The sequence below is a fragment of the Genypterus blacodes genome, unplaced genomic scaffold (genome assembly GCF_046128005.1).
Source record: "Genypterus blacodes isolate CSIRO-AG114 ecotype Tasmania unplaced genomic scaffold, CSIRO-AGI_Gbla_v1 ptg000163l_1, whole genome shotgun sequence".
In the NCBI taxonomy this organism is placed as follows: domain Eukaryota; kingdom Metazoa; phylum Chordata; class Actinopteri; order Ophidiiformes; family Ophidiidae; genus Genypterus; species Genypterus blacodes.
The window spans coordinates 65,001-83,732 of NW_027466964.1; the positions used below are offsets into that span (position 1 = coordinate 65,001).

Genomic DNA, 18,732 nt, shown 5'->3' on the forward strand with positions numbered 1-18,732 from the left:
AAAGTCTCGTATTTATAATTGAGTTCATAAAAACGTAATTTTCCTCAAAGACGTAAAAAAAAATATAAAATATAAAAAGTTCAAATGTTTGTTGTCAGGATTTTGAAGGTTCAATTTCAAGATTCAGTTTATAAAGATGTGAAATGGAAACGACAGAATCCTTCAGGTTAGAGGAACATAGACATATGGTGTGTGTGTGTGTGTGTGTGTGTGTGTGTGTGTGTGTGTGTGTGTGTGTGTGTGTGTGTGCGTGTTGTTATGTTGCTTTGTAATACTTTGATGTGTGAGTATGAAGCTCCAGATTCTCTGTCAGGTACGTTTGATTTGCAATAGAAGGTTAAAGGTCAGGCAGGATCAGAAGGCATTGTGGGAAACTGAGTGAATGTAGTAACAGAAGGGGAAGCAGACAAAGAACCACGACGTCACAGAGTGATGATGTCACCGCTCCACGTTTCCTTTACATTGCTTTTATTTCCCGGCCGTCGTCGTCGTTGGTTCCCCGCTGCGGCGAAGGAGGCGTGGCTTGATGTGAGTGATTGATGTGACGGGCGGTCCGGCTCTCTGCTCCCTTCACTGAACGAGCAGGAAACAGGCTGCAGACGCACAGCGGCGGCCTTGGCGGGGGCATTAAGTGGCGTCTCAGGGAGGCTCAGGCGTTTGCGTCATCGCTGGGGGATGAATGAAGGAGGGAATGACATCATCTCAGCGACCTTCAGCAAACATCACAGAGCGTCCTGTTGCTGAGAGACGTCTTCATCATCGTCTGGGAGAGAAGCTGGAGCCAGGAGCTCTGTTGTTTTAGTTTCACTGTGGTTGTGAAGAATAATCCCTGTCAATCAAACAGATGGACTTCCTCCTCTCTGTCCCACTGAACTGTGACAAATGTGTCCAAATGTGATGGACCGGGAGGAAGCAGCGCCCCTGTGTCTGCGCTCTCATTGGCTGTAGCTGATGTGACACACGCTGGTTAGCTCCTGAGCGCCACACGAGGGTCCGAGCTCACGGCGCCACAGCGTGATTTAGCATCGTTCAGATTTGGTGGACGGGGTTAATAAAACACAGTGTTGTTGTGTGAAGGAGGAGTGAGAGTGTGAGCTAAAGCCTCACACCTGTATTGATCACACTATGTGGACACACGCGTGTCCACATACTTGTGGCCGTGTGCCCCAGCAGGTGTGAGCTCAGTTTATTGGATCCAAACATGATGTGAGTGTTTGTCTCTGCTGATTGAATCTCAGCCTCTCTGTTCTCCTCACAGCTCAGAGCAGCCGGCCTCTTTCCCACAAACACACTTGGCAGAGTCCATTGTTGCAAACCAATGTTTGTCGACTCAGCCTGTCAGTGTCGCCGCCTCAGCAAAGCCACTCTGAGCGTGGAGTCACGGCGCCCGGGCACGGGGCGGCGTGCGTTTGCCGCCCTGAGAACGGTGAGGGCCTCCCCCTTTGGCTGCCGGGGAGGCGTGGCTCCGGGAGGCTCCTCTTCCTCACCACCTTCAGCAGATGGGCCGACGTCTCGCTGCTGCCCGAACGTGACGACTCAACAATATGTCGGGTTAACGCCTTCTGAAGCTGTCACTCCAGTGATTACACCACCTGTTCCCATAGAAACCGAATAATTATCGCCTACATCAGTTTGACTAATCCTGCGGTCCATAATCTTATGAGGAGAAACGTTGTGAGCGTCTTCACTGAGCGGCGGCGGCGGCGGCGGGGCTGAGGCTAACGGAGCAGAGGCTTCTTACAATAGAGTCTGTCGCTGTCGCCTCAGGCATATGCTGAGGAGACGCATGATGTCATCAATAACAATATTTACATATCGCTCAGTAACACCAGCGCTGATTCATCCTGAGTGCAGCCCCCAGCAGCTCTCCATGAAGGATGGTTTTCACTCAGATGGTCCCGTAGAGTCGCACGTTTAGGACTGAAACGTTCCCTCATTTGTCTGTGAAGGCGACGGCCCAGAAACCTCCGCAGGAACCCGGGACTCCCAGACTCCAGGGAGGGAAACGCTGACCCACTTCACTTCACACTTCTGTGACGCAGGACCTGAACCTTATTTAACTCTTTACACTCTCACACGTGAAGCTGCAGGTCCACAGATCTCACTCCTACTGCAGGAGAACCTAATCAATAAGACGATCAAACTGATTGATCTGTCATCAGAAACCCTCTGCAGCTCTGACCCTCACATGTGACCTCTGCTCAGGGGTCAATCTGTGACAGCAGTACACACACACACACACAGACACACACACACACACACACGCGCGCACAAATGCTGACACACACACACGCGCAAAAACGCTGACACACACACACACACACACACACACACACAAAGACACACACACACACACACACACACACACACACACACACACACACACACAGTCATACAGTCACACAGTCACACACACACACACAGTCACACACATAAACAAACACACACACACACACACACACACACACACACACACACACACACACACACACACACACACACACACACACATTTGGCCGATGTGGAGCCTCCAGTTCAGCTCACCTGCAGCTGTTTGGACAGCCCTGTCCCGCTGGGAGGACAAAGGCGTCGTCATGGCGTCAGAGGACACAGAGTGTGTGTCTGTGTGTAATGAGGCCTGGGAGCAGCACACACACACACACACTCACTCCCCCCTCTAATACGCTCTGAAAACAAGAGAGTAAACAGAGATCATGTTCACACTTTGTGAAGTGTCCAGAGGCGTATGGATGTGGCCTCAGTGTGCACAGCGGTGCTGCAGACAGGATCAATGTGTTTGTGCACATTAAAGCATTAGAGGTTTGAGTATGGAGCCTAAATGTGTAAATGGAAGCAGCAGATCAATCAGGCTTGGTTATCATCTGAAACACCGGCGGCCTTAATGGAGCAGCTGATCACACATGTGACCACCAAGGGCACAGCGCTGACCTTTACCACAGAGGTCACAGCTGTGCCAGCCTCGCCTCAGCCCGCATTACAATACAGAGCAACGCTGCTGCTGCTACCCAGCATGCCTCACTGATTGGGGGGGGGGGGCTGGAGATGAAGAGAACCAGAGGTGAAGAGGAGGAGGAGGAGGAGGAGGAGGAGACACAAACAGCATCATCAGATGGCAGCAGGCAGCTGCGTCCATACGAAGGCGAGCGAAGGCGTTTGTGTTACAGAGACATGGGGACGTCTTCTGTTTCCTGTCCTCCATGCTGCTCTCTGTGCTGCTCTGTGCTGCTCTGTGCTGCTCTGTGCTGCAGTGCTATTCTGAGAGAGAGACATCTCTGCCCACACACACACAGGGAGGGAGGGATGAAGAGAGAGAGAGGGTGTGTGTGTGTAGGGGCCACCGCTGTGCCAACACACGGCCTGTTAGGACGAAGAGCAGGGATACAGGCGGACAGACAGGAAAACAGGCAGAGCGACAGGCAGAGAGCGTCCATGTGGTTGGACAGACAGGTGGTTGTGATGATGCCTGAAGATGAAGATGCAAGTGTGTTTGTGTTAACGTAGATAAGAAGCGACGTGGCGGTGATGATGTCATTGATGACGTTGTTGTAGTCTGGGGATGATTGACACTCAGGTCATTTATCAAACGAGCCTAAACTAACGAGAGAGGAGGAAGAAGTGAGATCATAAAAAGAGGTTTGGTCTGTTCGGAGTTGAATTGTGTGTGTGTGTGTGTGTGTGTGTGTGTGTGTTTGTGTGTGTGTGTGTGTGTGTGTGTGTGTGTGTGTGCTTTGAAGGCTTTTATGGTTTCCTCCCTGAATAGACTTGGTTAAAGGTTAAGGTTATCTGTGGTCTCTCTCTCTCTCTCTCTCTCTCTCTCTCTCTCTCTCTCTCTCTCTCTCTCTCTCTCTCTCTCTCTCTCTCTCCCCCTCTGTCTCTCTCTCTCTCTCTGTCTCTCTCTCTCTCCCCCTCTGTCTCTCCCTCCCCCTCTCTCTCTCTCTCTCCCCCTCCCTCTCTTTCCTGTGTCTCTCTGTCACATGAGTCCATATGGCATCTGTCATTTTCCTCTGCTCCGTGTTTATTAAAGTCACGTCTGCTCTCGTCTCCTCTGCCAGCTGATGTTCTGTGTGTGTGTGTTTGTGTGTGTGTGTGTGTGGGGGGGTCATATATATCTATATATACTCGTATAACTTCCATACGTCCCTCAGTAACGTAGGATCTGAAGCTTATTGAGGCGTTCATGGGGCTATGATTGAGTCTCAGGTCCTCCAGAGACGTAGAGAGTGAAGTGGAATATTTACAAATGAGCCAATGAGACATCATCAGGAGCTCAGAACTTATCAATCGACCCTCAGCAGCTCAGATTCTTTCCTCACTCAAACATGCACCTTGTTCTCTTCTCTTGCAGTGTGAACCTGAAAGCTGAGTGAAGAAGAAGAAAGACAGACGAAAACAAAGACAGGAGAGGACAAACGGACTCGGATCTCTTTGGGACCTGAGGGTTTTTTTCTGCTGCTTTAAAAAGCAGAAGCTCTGCACTAATTACTCTCACTCCGCTCCTTACATGCCGGGGTCCAGGTGTTAGGCTCGGCCCCCTTCCATCCGCCATTTCGTCCAAAATCGAGACCAAATCCAGGTTCCAAACTGACTGAGTCAAGAGAAGAAGCAGAAACAACTCCACTCACCACACTCGATCAGTTTCATTGCATTAAAATCGTATTTCAGAGCGAAAACACCAACAAAGACGGGGGCGTAAACGTGGGTGTCCCCCTCCGTGTCTTCACTGTCTTTTCTGCTCTTAGCGTGAGGACAGAGTGACTTCTGTCCCTCAGTGCTTTATGCTCCGAAGGGCTTTAAAAACCGATCCTCTTATAGATCTTTTATAGTTTGTCTGTGCTCCGTCAGCTAGCAGCGCTAATGCTAACTTGCTGTCACACTGACTAAAGACGTGGCCACCGCTAACGCTAACGCTGCTGCTGCTAATCTCTGCACACACACACGTCCGTCTCTTTCTCCGTCTCCGTCTGCGCTGTGAAACACTCTGACACTTTGTGTATCTCTTCTTCCAGTTGCTTGTGTGACTCTTCGTCGTCTTCTGTTTCTTCCACGTTGTCCTGTACAACCCACAGGACAGAACCCTTTATCTGCTCCTCTGCTACCTGGTTTGCATTCTTCCTTTTATTCTTCGTTAACATGCAACTACAAGTATTTGACCACATAGAAAGAGAAAGAGTTTGTAAAGGAAGCTAAGCCGAAGCCATACAGAACACCAGCCGGACAGACACCTGTCACATGTACACACACCTCACAATGATGGAGATGAAGTCAGAGAAGTGAGAGTGCAGAAAGAAGACGCCAACCACAGAAACACAACATTAGACACACTTGAGTGAAGGAGAAACTTTCTACGATGCCACTTTTCTACATCTTTCTACATCTGTGCTAAACCTGTGAGCGGACGGTCAGACGAGAGCATCGAGTTCCCGACCTCGTCCAGCGCGTTCTTCTGTATTGACGGATGAATCCGGACATTTTCATGTCTGTTCTGTGGGCAGAACCTGGCTGCCCTGCTAGAACCGGGCCCAAGCCCTCCTTCGTTCTGTTCTGTTGGGCCAAACTAAACTCAGAGCAGAGAAACTCACACGAGGGTTTCCAACGCACGTAGAGACGCTCACCTCTTTTTTTTAGCGCTCTTCCGCTTCTCTTTTCTTTTCTACGATCTCTTCACCAGTTCCTCGCTCATTTTTACTCTTTTTTAGCCAACGCGAATGCCTTGCTGTGTCCGTCAAACGAACCAATCTCTGTCCTCCAGCCGTGGGTTGTGTCGTCCGTACGGTTTGACGCTCTGTGGTGACGTTTAGCAGAATCTTCCTCCCTGATCTCCACCACACCCGTGTTGATTCTCTCTCCCAAAGTTCATTTCCAGATCAGTTCCCAGAGTGCGTTTGTTGGGGATCAGCGCAACATCCAAGAGAAATAAACGTGTCAAATCAAAGCTAGTGCCAAATTTAGACCTCCACTCTGCTTTTTACTCTACAAAGCTGAGATCTGTCAAACTGCCAGCACTGTGGTTTACAGAAGCTTCAACAGTTGATTTTAGATACAAATCAAGTGCCAACGCGAGTAAGAGTGAGAACACTCCGTATGTGTCAAACCTCCTCCAATGTGAAGAAAATCTCGTTTACATGCAGCACTAAATGTTTACACACAACATTTGTGAATTGAGACGTCGGTGCCATAAAGCTGGCCGTCTGAAGAGACTCCCAGAAGACTCCGGGCCCTGAGAACACACGCTTCTTGGCCGGTCCTTGTTTTCAGAGTTTACAGCTTTCACACGCTCCTTTTGTTTACAGAAGAATCAAAGCTACTGCCTATTTTCAAGATAAAAGAATCCATAGTTTTGGTCGATCAACAAACCACAGCTACCTGCTAGCATAAACAAACCCATAACTCTGTGTTTATACTGACTGACTTGTTTTAAACGTACAGCCGTCACACAGGCACATCTAAAGACATAAACCTCAATGTTTACAAAAGCTGCTTAAGGGACGGATTCATGTAGAGACAGAACTGTTTACATAAAGATAAAAGATTGAAATGCCAAACACGCAGAACGTCGCTTGAACAAACAGAATCTGTGTGCCTGTGCAGTGTGAACACCTCATGATCCGATTGTTTGTTTGTCCAGAGAAGATTTTTATAACTCAAAGACAAAGTCGGTGTTGGACGAGACGCTGATCAGCCAATCAGGAGCCGCTTCTTTCCTCACAACAGCTCCAGAACTTTGTTACAATATGAAACCTTCAATTTCAAGTCGGCCATTTTTCATGGCCCCCGCTCTCCTGCTTTTCTCCTGCCTCGCCGTTTCTACGGTAACCATCACCACTGCTGGTGGCAGTGTCAGAACTCTGACCAGCAGCAGTAGCTCCGCTGCTAAAACCGGTACCACCTTGTTCCTCCTCACCGGCTACAAACCACCACTGCCGCCGCCGCTGCCCGCCGGACCCAAAGTGGCGCCAAAGGCGGCGGAGGTGGAGGACGGAGAAGATCTGCCTATCAAAGCTGCTGAGCTGCCTCCAAAGCCTCTCCCTCAGACCATGTTGCCAAGGAACATGACAGCGGCCGACGCCCTGAAACCTCCGCTCGGTGCGGCCCAGGTGGCTCCGCCTCCCAGACGTCTAGTGGATGTGGACGTATGCAGGTACAGTTTCCTGTTGTTTCTGTTGTTTACCTTCAAACATACCTTCATAAGAGGATCAGAGTTTCAGAATAGAACAGGGACAAATTACTAAAACCAAACTGTGGAGAGAAACATCCCAGAATCGACTGGAATCGATGTTTCCTGACCCTGAACTCTGCTTCCTGACTCTACATGGTAGCAGGATTTGAGTGGCTGGTGTCAGACTGTAATGGGGTCTGTCCTTGAAGGTGTGCAGCATCATTTCCTTTCTTTCTAAAAGTGCCGAGAAGACGACCACAAACTGGATCAACGCGGCTAAAATTGTCTTCTGAAAGAAAGTGACCTAGATTCCTCAGCCTGTCCTCAGGATGGAGATGTCCATCTGATAACCCACATGACTCTGAAAATAAATCTCACTGTGTTCCTGAAAAGGCTTGGATCAAGTTGATTGAGTATTGTAAACAAGTGAAACCCTGCTCCTGATCTCTAGTCTGAATCACTGAAGGACCTCTTTGTGTTCCACAGGGGATACTATGACGTCATGGGTCACTTTGACAACACCTTCAACTGCTCCAAGGACACTTACATCTATTGCTGTGGTACTTGCCATTACCGGTTCTGCTGTGAGCATCAGAGGAGCCGGTTGGATCAGGAGTCCTGCACCAACTACATCTCCCCGGTGTGGGCCGACCCACAGGTCACCGCCACGGTGCCCACAGAAAACCGGCCCGACCCGGACTTTGAGACGCTCCAGCAGCACAACAGCAGGTCAGGGTCCGGCCTGGTTTGTGTTCTGGCAGCAGGGGAGAGTGTGTGGTGCTGTCAGGAAATGGGTCAGCACAAATCTAGAAGCCTGTGTCAGACTAGAAACGGAAAAACTTTTCGTGAAACTCTTTGTGCCTGTCTCTCCCTCTGCCCCCTGTGCTCCTCCTCTAAACCCTTTGTGTTTACACCTTTATGACATCATGCTTGTTCCTCTCATGGCAGCACGGCTTACGTGATCGGTGGGGTGATCTCGTTCACGGTGGTTGTGGCCGTGGGCGTCCGGATCGCCTTCAGCAAGGTGGCTCGCCGGCCACGCAACAGGGAGATCAACATGCCCAGGTGAGAGCAACCACGCCGTCACTTCCTCTCCCAAGCACATCTTACTCACATCTGACATCAGTATGGAGATGTAACCATGGTGACTGACCTTCTGTCTCTGTCTCTCCGTCCCTCTTTACCCGTCTCCGTGTCGTCCTCGTGGCCCTGTGGCTCTGTGGCTCCGTGGCCCGTGTCAGGTCGCTGGTGGATATCTTGCGTCATCAGTCCAGTCCGGTGCAGCAGGGCGACAGGAACAGCAGCACCATGTTGACCACCTCAGACGGACGAATGTCCAAAAACCTCTACACCCCCGTCCTGCAGAGCAAAGACAACCGCAGTAAGTCACACCGCATCCATGACAACAGGAGAGGAAGTCAATCATGTGAAGCTTGTGTCTCATTCTAACCACTGAAGCCCGGGAGGAAACCTCATCCTGGCAGTCAGCATTGCATATAATACATCCTTTTTATCAGGAACACCAAAGTGACTCTGGATCCTTCACAGTGAAGATGCTTGTAGAGGCAAACTAGCACACACAGAGGTGTAGAGGGGTTTGTGCTCTCAACACTAACACACACTAACCCTAACAGACTTTACTTTACCACATCTGACCTAAAGGGTTAAAATGAAGGAAGAGTCAAGATGGTGGAGGGGCTGTCCCTCTGTTCTGTCTCCCTCTGCTCTGTCTCCCTCTGCTCTGTCTCCCTCTGCTCTGTCTCCTTCCTGTCTCTCTCTCTCTCTGTCTCTCTCTTTCTCTCTCTGTCTCTCTCTCTCTCTGTCTCTCTCTCTCTCTCTCTCTCTCTCTGTCTCTCTCTGTCTCTCTCTCTCTCTCTCGCTCTCTTTGTCTCTCTCTCTGTCTCTCTCTCTCTCTCTCTGTCTCTCTCTCTCTCTCTCTCTCTCTCTCTGTCTCTCTCTCTCTCTCTCGCTCTCTTTGTCTCTCTCTCTGTCTCTCTCTCTCTCTGTCCTCTCTCTCCCTCCCTCTCTCTGTGTCTCTGGAGTGGTTTGTCCCTCAGTGTGTCGGCTCTGCTCTGTTGCAGCTGGGAACGTTCATCACCATTTTACCCAGCAGGGTTCTGCTTCCAGCCCCAAACACGCCGCCACCATCGGTAAGCCTCGTGGTGAGCAGGCGGCAGCGTGCTGAGCTGCGTGTTCGCTCGCTCACTCTGTCTGTCTGTCTGTCTTGTTGCTATGATGGCTTGTTGTCCTGGGTGCCCCCGGTGTCAGCGCTGTGTTACTGCAACACACATTTATCCTTTCTGTTCCATTAACAGCCACATCATCTTCCTCTTCTCTTTCACTGCTGCTTCTGAAAAGCTGAAGTGTGTTTCAGGGCTTCAGTGTTATCAGATAGAGGCGTGTCTGCGGTCGACCTTCTTCATCTGCAGCAGAACAACACAGTTACACTCAGCATCATTCTGTGGTCACTGGAACGCCACAGCCATGACACGACCCCATAGTAGTAAACCTGAGGTCTGCGGTCCTCTAATGAGTCCTTCTGATGAGGTCATCACGGTCCTGAGCTAAAAGGAGAGGAAACTCCTGTAACACACTTCAGCTTTCCAGAATGGCAGAAAGGAAGCATCTGAACATGAGGAGATCAGATCTAAAGGAGCAGCAGCTGAGAGGGAGATGATACATGTTGCTGTCATGTAACACATGCCGTGTTAAATGTGTGTTGCCCTAAACAGAACACAAACAGAATGACACCTTAGCTGAGCGTGTGACCCTGAAAGTTGTCTGGCTGCCCTCCAGTCTGTCTGCTCCGCCCCCCCCCCCCCTCACCAGCACCAGCCTGCTTCTGAATGTCCAAATGTGCTTCTTCCTCCTCCTCCTCGTCTTCCTCTCTGTGTAGCAGTGACGTGTGTAATGCGTGCGTTGGCGGCGGCGGCTGCTCGAGCCAGGTGACGGCGACGAGTCCGCCCCCCCACCCAGAACGACGCCAGCACAAACGCTCGCTAAGACTGGACGCATCTGACCACGGCTGCCACCAGATACTGGGAGATGTTTCCATGGTGAATGTTACCATGGAGGCGCACGTGTCTGTCATTGGGATGATCTGCATCGTTTACCACGGATCCTCTAAAGTTATTTCAGTGCCAATTAAGCCGGCGTGGATCGAGCCAAGACAGGAAACATCACGAGGACGAGTCACGTTGACATGAAGCGTTGATCTGCAGTCGCTCTGTTCAGCACCGCGTGTTTGTGCGTTTGTGTCGCGGTGCTGTCGGCTCTGAGCTCTAAAGTCGTTTTTGCAGTTTAACTTTTCATTGAAAGTCTAAGCAGCTCTTGAGTTTGTTCTCATCAGACTTCCTCTAATCAAACACACAAACACACGACACCATGCTGCGCTTATTACAAACACACGCACACACATGAGCTCCCAGCCAGCTTCCTCCAGCCGGGTGTGTGTGTGTGTGTGTACCATGCACGGGACAGAAGGGTGTGCGTGTGCGTGTGTGTGTGTGTGTGTGTGTGTGTGTGTGTGTGTGTGTGTGTGTGTTCCCTTGGTGGCTCTTAACAGATACATTATTGGCCATTACTGTCAATGGTCAACGACCGCTATATGTCCAGCTGTAATCTTAACAAGATCCCGGCCAAAACCATTAGCACCCTGAATAGACTCCTCATTGATTGTGTCTGAAACAGCAAATGGAGGTTTTTTTCCAGTGACGTCACGGCCGCTCGCTTCTCTGTCCTGTTGCTCTATCACAGCTTTGATCCAGATCATGACCCACATGGAGCAAGACTTCCATCTGTGTTTGTTAATGAAGCGTGTAACGACAAGTAACGGCACGTAACCACACGTAACCACACGTTACAACAAGTACCGACAAGTAACCACACGTAACCACACGTTCACATTCAAAGGAGACAGATTTCCATGTTCTTGGTTCGCCCTGGGTCTGTATTGGAGGATGACGCACAGATTGGCCCCGGCTCGGTCGTGTGTTGTTACGACACAAGCGTTTGCGTCTGTGGGCGGGGAGCCAGCAGAAGGGTCTGACCCTTGTTGCTGCAGCAGTGACCTCCACTGGTCAGACTGGGAGCCTGCAGGGGGGCGGCGGCCTCAGGATCCAGCTGCTGTTTGTGTCAGAATGTGTGTAACATGGAGCCGCTGGCCTGGTGCACTGTGTGTGTGTGTGTGTGTGTGTGTGTGTGTGTGGGGAGAGTGAGAACAAAGCTTCACTCTGGGTTTGACTCAAACTGTAAACATGAAGAAGAAGAAGCGGAATCTGTCACCGCACACGTCAGCTCATCCTGTGTGTGTTCATGTAAGCAGGGATCTACGTGTTGCACGCCCCCCCCCCCCTCACCCCCCCATACCTGCTGATCTGATCGGTGTATTGATCGTCTGTGCTGCTTTCTGCACTTTGACTGTTCACGTGTTTGTACCTATATGAACGTGTTTATGTGTGTTTATGTGTGTTTATCTATACGTGTGTGTGTTGGAGCTCAGCCAGTAGAGATGAAGAGTGCCCTGTATTTATAGATGGTCACCATGGAGATGAGAGACACTTCCACTGTTTACCGATCATAAAGCAGCTTGTATGTTCTTCTCCTTCTTCTTCTTCTTCTCTTCCTTCTTCTTCTTTTTCTCCTTCTTCCATTTTTTGTTCTTCATCCCTTTGTTCTCCTCCTGGTTCTCCCTCCCCCTCTTCTGTTCTCCTGCTGCCTCTGTTACTCCTTTTCCTCTTTCCCCTCCCTCTCCTCCTCCTCCTCCTCTTTCATCTCATCATCACTTTTCCTCTTGTTTCCTCTTTCATCTCCCCCTCCCCTTCCCTCCATCATCTCTCTCTCTCTCTCTCTCTCTCTTCAGAGCGTGGACCCCGTATGAACAACGCCCCCCAGCTCTCCTCCGGGGGCCCCCTGATGTCGGGGTCTCTGAGCGGTAAAGGCGTGGGCGGTGGCGGCGGCAGCATGGTGGGCGGCGCCCGGCACAACAGCAGCCACCCGTCCTTCTCCCACTCCTTCCACAACCTGGCCCAGCTGCCGCCGTCCTACGAGGTGGCCATGAAACCGGAGATCAACCGCTACAGCTCCCTGAAGAGGCTGGGTGAGCGATAGAGGGGGGGGGGGGGTAGGAGGGCGACCATGTGACCTGAGGCCGGCTGCATGTCCTCCTCATGTCCTCCGGTTTGACTAAACACATCAACCAACCTGAGTCATGAAGTTCATACATTACCCAGGGTGCATTGGGGTAAACTAAGGTAGAAAAGGTCTTATAGCGATGGAACCCTGTAGGGATGTGGACACGCCCACTTAATGTGGTGGAATGCTAATGTTGCTGTGAGTCTGCAGGAAGAAACAGCAGGAATGTGTAAACATATGGATAAACATACTGAGGGCAGTGGAAGAGGGGAAGGAAGGAAGAAAGAAAGAGTCAAGGACAGGGGTAAAGAGAGGGAGCTGGGGAAGATAACAAGAGAGGGGAAGGGAGGGAGGGAGAGGGAGAGAGGGGGAGGGAGGAAGGGAGAGGGAGAGAGAGGGGGAGGGAGGAAGGAAAGAAGATGAAGAGATTGAGCTAAAGAGGAGAGTGTGGCAGCGTAATCAGAGAAGCTACAGCTGATAGGGAGGGAGGGAGGGAGGGAGGGGCGGAGAAAGGAATGAGAGAAGAGAAGAGAGGAAAAGGGAGAGGAGATAGATCTGGAGGAAGGGAGGCAATGAAATCATGAATGAAGCAAATTGAGATGTGACAGGAGAGAGAGAGAGAGAGAGAGAGAGAGAGTGGGGTAGAGAGAACGAAGAGAGAGGCAGTGAAAGAAAGGAAGAAGGATTGGAGGGAAATCCAGAGAGATGTGGAGAGAGAGAGGGGGGAGTGGGAGGGGCGTTGGCTGGCTGGTCTGCAGGGGTCTGCAGCCTTCAACAGGAAAGAGAGAGAGAGGCTGGATACCACTCTCTCTCTCTCTCTCTCTCTCTCTCTCTCTCTCTCTCTCTCTCTCTGGTTGCTGCAGACTGCAGGGGGATGGGAGTTCCTCAGCAGGCAGAGTGATGGATGGTTACTACATGGGGATCATGTGCATGGAGGAGTGTGTGTGTGTGTGTGTGTGTGAGCTGTAATGAGGTGAGAGTGGAGTCCAGGCGCTGCTCTTTATTATTTCAATTCAATCAGATCCAGAGCGTAGAGTTGAGCAGAGCGTCTGTGTGTGGAGGTCACAGCGCTCCACTTCATCTTCTCATTCATGAAAAAGCCTCTCCCTCTTATTTATCTCACCACGCTGCTTCCTGTCAAGCTTGACTGTCTGTTTGTCAAAGGCAGACGTCCGCGCTCGGGGGGGGGGGGGTGCGTTCAGAGAGCTCACCTCTATCTGTGGTTCCTCTACATCCTGCTGGACGCTCCTCAGGTTCAGGTCACATCCTGCCCCGTTAAGACTAAACCTCTTGGCTTGGCCCCCCTGCCAGCAGTAGGGACAGGAAGCAGTAAGGTGTAATGATACCTCCACACCAGCAGGGGGCGCAGGGTGGGCGGGACAGGAGTGTGTGAAAGTATTTTCGCCTCAAGACGTGGAAACGTCTCCATGTTCTGTTCTCCATGTTTGTTTCTGTTGAGCAGTGGAAAGTCAATCTGTTAAATTGTGTTTGTTATTGGTTTGTTTGCATCAAAATACTGGGATTGAAATGTCCCTTCAAAATAAAAGCAGACTGTGGTCAGAGTCCTGGTCCCTTTGATGCACTGCAGAGAGGACGATGATAAAGGAGCCTTTGTCTGCACACAGAGGGGAAACACAGAGAGAGGGGAGGAGAGAGAGAGAGGGAGGGGGGAAAGGGAGCGAGAGAGGGAGGCAGAGGCAAGGTAAAGGGAGCACTTGAGAGTAACAGTGAGGGGGGAAGAAAAGAAAGGGAATTGCAAAAGGGGAGGAGGAAGAAGAGGAGGAGGAGGAGGAAGCAGCACTGGAGGAGGACTGAAGCGGGGTAGAGAGAGAGAGAGGCAGGGGAGGAAGAGGAGAGGAGGCTGGGTAAAGGTCAGCTTCTAAATTGGCTCTTGGGGAGCAGCTTCCGTAGAGGAGCTTTGAAGATTAAAGCACCGACGCTGTGGAGCAGGAGGCAGAGACGTTAATGAGTCACCTCCTCCTCCTCACGCTGTCTCCTGTGCTCCCTCGCTCTCCAGGTCTCCTCTCCCCCTCTGTCACTCTGTCCCCCTGTACGCTTCTCTTTCTTCTTCTCTCTGATGGAAGAGGAAGTCCCTCACTGTTTCCTGTCCTGTTTATCAACCTTCTGTCCTTCTCTTCTTCTCAAACAGAGAGAGAGATGGATGAGTACACCTCCTACTACTCCTCCAAACGCAGGAGCAACAACGCTCCGCCCTCCTTCCACTCCTCGCACCACCACCTTCCCTGGGGGGGCGAGTACACGCTGGGGTCCCGGGGCACGCTGCCCCTCCACGGCTCCCGGGCGCCCATCCACATCCCCGCCTCCACGCCCAACCCCTACCCGCTGCCCGCCCAGCCGTCCTACACCAGCTCCAGCTTCGACAGGCAGCCGCGCCGCGTCCGCTCCCAGGACCAGCTGCTGGCGCTGGGCGAGGGAAACACGCTGTCCCGCCTCTCCAAGAACCAGCAGCACCAGTACTACAAAGCCATGATGAGCACCAGCAGGAGCTCCAACTCCCAGACGCTCCGCAGGTGAGACTGAAGAAGAAGAGACAGAGCAGGAAGAAGAGATCAGATCAGTGTCAGGAGCAGAATCCTTTCCTTACAGTCCAACCTGTTTGACTTCCTGAGGCCAATTCAGCTGCATCCAATTTAAAATGACGTTCCAGTGATTTAAATATTGAGATGTTGGCTTTACAAAGTGAAGTGAAAGGAATTAAACTCATAGAAGACGACCCTTCTCTCAGTCAGAGTGTCCCTCTGTGGTTGTCAGCGTTGCTACACAGGCTTTGAGGTCGTAACCACGCAGCTGCTCTGGTCTCACCCGGTTCTTTGCTGTGGTGTGACAGGGAGCTGCTGGGTCAAACCTTCAGTGTGTATGTGGTGTCAGTAAACACAGTGTAGTGCTGCATGTGATGCGTGTTTACACTGTGTGTGTATTCTGCCGTGCTCACTACTACATCATCTTGTTTACATTCTCTGTCTAGATCCCACGAGAGGCTCCTGGTCTCTCCAGACCGCCTGGACGACCGGTTGCTGACAATCGGTCTCATGGGAGGAGACAGAGGAGAGAGAGGAGACAGAGGAGAGAGAGGAGACAGAGGAGACAGAGGAGACAGAGGAGAGAGAGGAGAGAGAGGAGACAGAGGAGACAGAGGAGGAGCAGGGATGGTCCCCACCATGGGCCGGCTCAGTCACCACCAGAAGGCCCAGTCACAGCAGAACATCTGCGTCACGCCGTCCATGGATCGCCACCACATGATCAAGATGAACTCCCACCCGACCTCAGACCACGACCGAGGCCCCGTCATGACTGGGATGGGCATGCACGGTGGCTGGGACCCCCACGGGGGCCACGGAGGAGGAGGAGGAGGAGGAGGAGGAATGCCTGGAGGCCACCCCAGTGCTAGGAGGATGGCCTTCGCCACCAAGAGGCAGAACACCATTGAGCAGCTCCACTTCATCCCTGGAGGAGGAGGGGGGCAGGGACTGAGGACTGCGAGTAAGAACGAGGTGACAGTGTGAGAGGGAAAGATGGAGGTGAAGAGGAAGATGAGGGCATTGGTGAAGGCTGAATTTGTGACGGTGAAGAAACCGTAAAGGGAAGAAGATCGAAGCTTGAAGATGGAAAGCTGAGGTTTGATCCCGGCACTGGGAGCGGCCGAGCAGACCCCGCCCCCGCCCATATGCCCCGCCCCCACCCAGCCCCGCCCCTGTGAGACAGGAAGAGTCGTACCTGTAACATTAACCCTTATAGCGAGTAGATTTTATCCTCGTCACTTTGTGTATTTAAAAAGAAAATATGCAGCCATACTTAATATATAAAAAAAAGGAAGATAAAAGTTTGTCTCAAGCTTAGAGAGCAAACAAATAATGAGTTTGAGGGATCCTGGACCGGGCCGGGACAGAGAGACTCTGACTGACCTGTGGCCTCCTGATCTGCTGCTGCTCTGACAGACGTCTGCAAAGGGGCGGAGCCACAGGGGTTTGCTTGTCCTTGTATTTAAAGAAAGTTTGGAGTATTTAAAGCAAAACAGTGCTCAACATTTGCTTTTGTATGGAATGAACTTCTTAATAATAGTAGAAACGTGACTGAGGCCAGTAGGACTTTGTGAATATGAGTGGGAAACAAACGTCTTCTCCTTCATGCAGCCGCTTTGTGAGTGTGAGCGCTCTGACCTCCTCTTCATCGCCTGAGATCGATTGACTTTAAATCATCGACCACATCGGGGAGAAAAAGTTCCCACTTCTTCACAAATTGCTGTTACAAAAAAAGAGAGTAAGGTCCAGGTGGACCTGAGGGTGAACTCAGAGTGTACAGTGAGCTCCAGAAGCTCCAGAAGCTTCTACAGAACATCCTGTGGTGACCCATCATGTGTGATCGCTTTGGAACAGAACAGAACTCAGACCCTCCTGGTTCCTGGGTCTGGCTGCATATTAAGGGGACATATTAGACTTTCATGTGCTTATTCTCCATTCTGACACCTTTCATGTGCCAAAAACACGTTGATCCACTTGATCCCTTTAATATTTCAGCTGGGAAGGGAAACTGCTACAGTCCACATAGTTCTTCATTCTGACAGTCAGCAGCGCATAGAATACATCCTTTTTCTTTCAGGAGACCTGCAGTAATAAATGTGGAACATTCACCGCCAAGATGGTTCAATGTGTGAAGCTTTAGCAGCAAAACCTAAAACTAAACATGAAACATGTATTTGTAGCATAACCTCACATGTGTCACTCAAAAGGTTTCACTGACCTGATTTGTGCTTTCAGGTTCATTTGTGTGCAGATGTCCTCTGTGGCTTTATGGAGTTACTGTGTCTCCACCAGGGGGCGCCAGATTTCATGCACGCAGTGTGCTACAGCGCCAGTCTGGGTTGAACCTGGAAGTCCCCTTAATTATCATCATTTGCTTGAGGTTTTTTTGTTTTCTGTCTTTCTTCATCAAAACTTGGTTCTGGTTCTGGTCCTGGTGCTGGTTCTGGTTCTGGTTCTGGTTGTGGCTGATCAGGCTCTGGCTTGCTGGCCTTGTGTCTTACCAGGTGTGTAAGCGAGCAAAGTGTATGTTGACAGAAGTGAAGGACGAGTCCAAACAAAGTCCTCAGCACAGATAAGGACCGGGCCACGATTTAAAGATGAGCATTATAATGAGCCAAGAGCGTAATGTGTCCCCTTTAATATGGACCCTGAAACACTGTTCTAAAGGGGTTATAGAGGCACTGGACCACCTACGTGTACCAACACACCCTGACACAGAATCCCCACGAGTCCAGCTGCTCACCTTGATGGAAGGGTGGGGGTGCAGAAAGGTTTGAGGCGGGAGGGGGGGAGGGGGGGGGGGGGGGGGGGGGGGTATAATGGACACTACACACCAAGGGCTATACTGAAACTTCTTTGCTGTGTCTGTACAGTGTGTGCTTCTTTGATTTCCATCCTTTTCCTCCCTTCCTGTTGCGTTTCAGCGTTGGGAGGAGCCGCGCTCGTGTTTGACATTAACCAGCTTTTTGGTTCACAGAGAGAAAACATAAACATGCAAGGAACGTCTGCAAAGCAACTTTGTACCCTTTGTGAGATTTGAGGAATTTCTGTGTGACATTAAAAGGATACACACACCCACTCACACACACACACACACCTTTTCTGTCGCCATGGGGGGGGGGGAGTCATTATGATGTCATATGTTGTCCAATCCTCCGTTGTGCGTTGGCTTTACGCGGCTGTGAGACGGACCTTGGATTCTCCTCTGTGGGAGAAAGGAAACCCTTAAACCCTTAAACCCTTAAAAGGTGTTTGAGGGTTTCAGCTTTCCTGAGTTTCTGCTTTGCATTTGGATAAAGACAGACGTGATTGATCCCTGAGAGGTTACAGCCATTTTGAAGTCGTTAACGACGACACAAGTGTTCATGTGTTCATGGTCAGGATTAGGATTATTAATGTAAAGATTCCCCCTGATCAGATTATGATCAGTCTTGCGATTATTGATGACTATTTTGTCTTTAACTTGAACATATATTTATTTCTTTTCTAACTGGTGTGACTCCTCATGTACAATCCTAGATTTTGAATATTCAACTTTCTAGTGGAATTTAAGAAAACATTGAAAAAAAAAAACCCTTTGTATTCTTACCAACAAAAAAAAGCTGATGCAATCAAAGAGAAAAGACAAACCGCATGACGGCGTCTGAGGCCGGCGCCATACTGCTGAGCCAAGACGTCACCGTGTGTCCGTGTTAATGTACCTGCGTCTGTTTTCATTCGTGTGCCTGTGTGTTTAACTTTTACCGTCTGTTTAGGAATGCCAAACCTCAGTTTGACCTAACTGTGGATGCATAGAATGAGTCCATGGACCATTTTAAAGCCCAGTTATGATCGTTAAGTGTTCATATTAACTTGTAAAATGAAATTTAAAGGCCTGTCGTG

At 50.6% G+C, this 18,732-nt stretch overlaps 2 protein-coding genes across 2 annotated transcripts in view; both read left to right on the forward strand.

The window, feature by feature from the left end:
* The window catches only part of epn1b (epsin 1b), an 84,097-nt gene that overhangs the window by 40,320 nt on the left and 25,045 nt on the right, over window positions 1-18,732 (forward strand). The window lies entirely within an intron of this gene.
* shisa7b (shisa family member 7) lies at window positions 6,753-15,834 on the forward strand. The gene is made up of 9 exons (XM_076167596.1): window positions 6,753-7,159; window positions 7,664-7,906; window positions 8,126-8,242; window positions 8,419-8,558; window positions 9,259-9,327; window positions 12,039-12,275; window positions 14,460-14,841; window positions 15,297-15,370; window positions 15,455-15,834. Exons 1-9 carry the CDS (start codon window positions 6,753-6,755, stop codon window positions 15,832-15,834), a joined length of 2,049 nt encoding a protein of 682 aa, XP_076023711.1.

Excerpts from the sequence above, each read along its gene's own strand:
- shisa7b (XM_076167596.1), top strand. The coding sequence starts at position 6,753 with ATGAAACCTTCAATTTCAAGTCGGCCATTTTTCATGGCCCCCGCTCTC. Across the intron at positions 7,907-8,125 it reads CTCCAGCAGCACAACAGCAG|CACGGCTTACGTGATCGGTG; the intron begins GTCAGGGTCCGG and ends CTCTCATGGCAG. Across the intron at positions 8,243-8,418 it reads AGGGAGATCAACATGCCCAG|GTCGCTGGTGGATATCTTGC; the intron begins GTGAGAGCAACC and ends GGCCCGTGTCAG.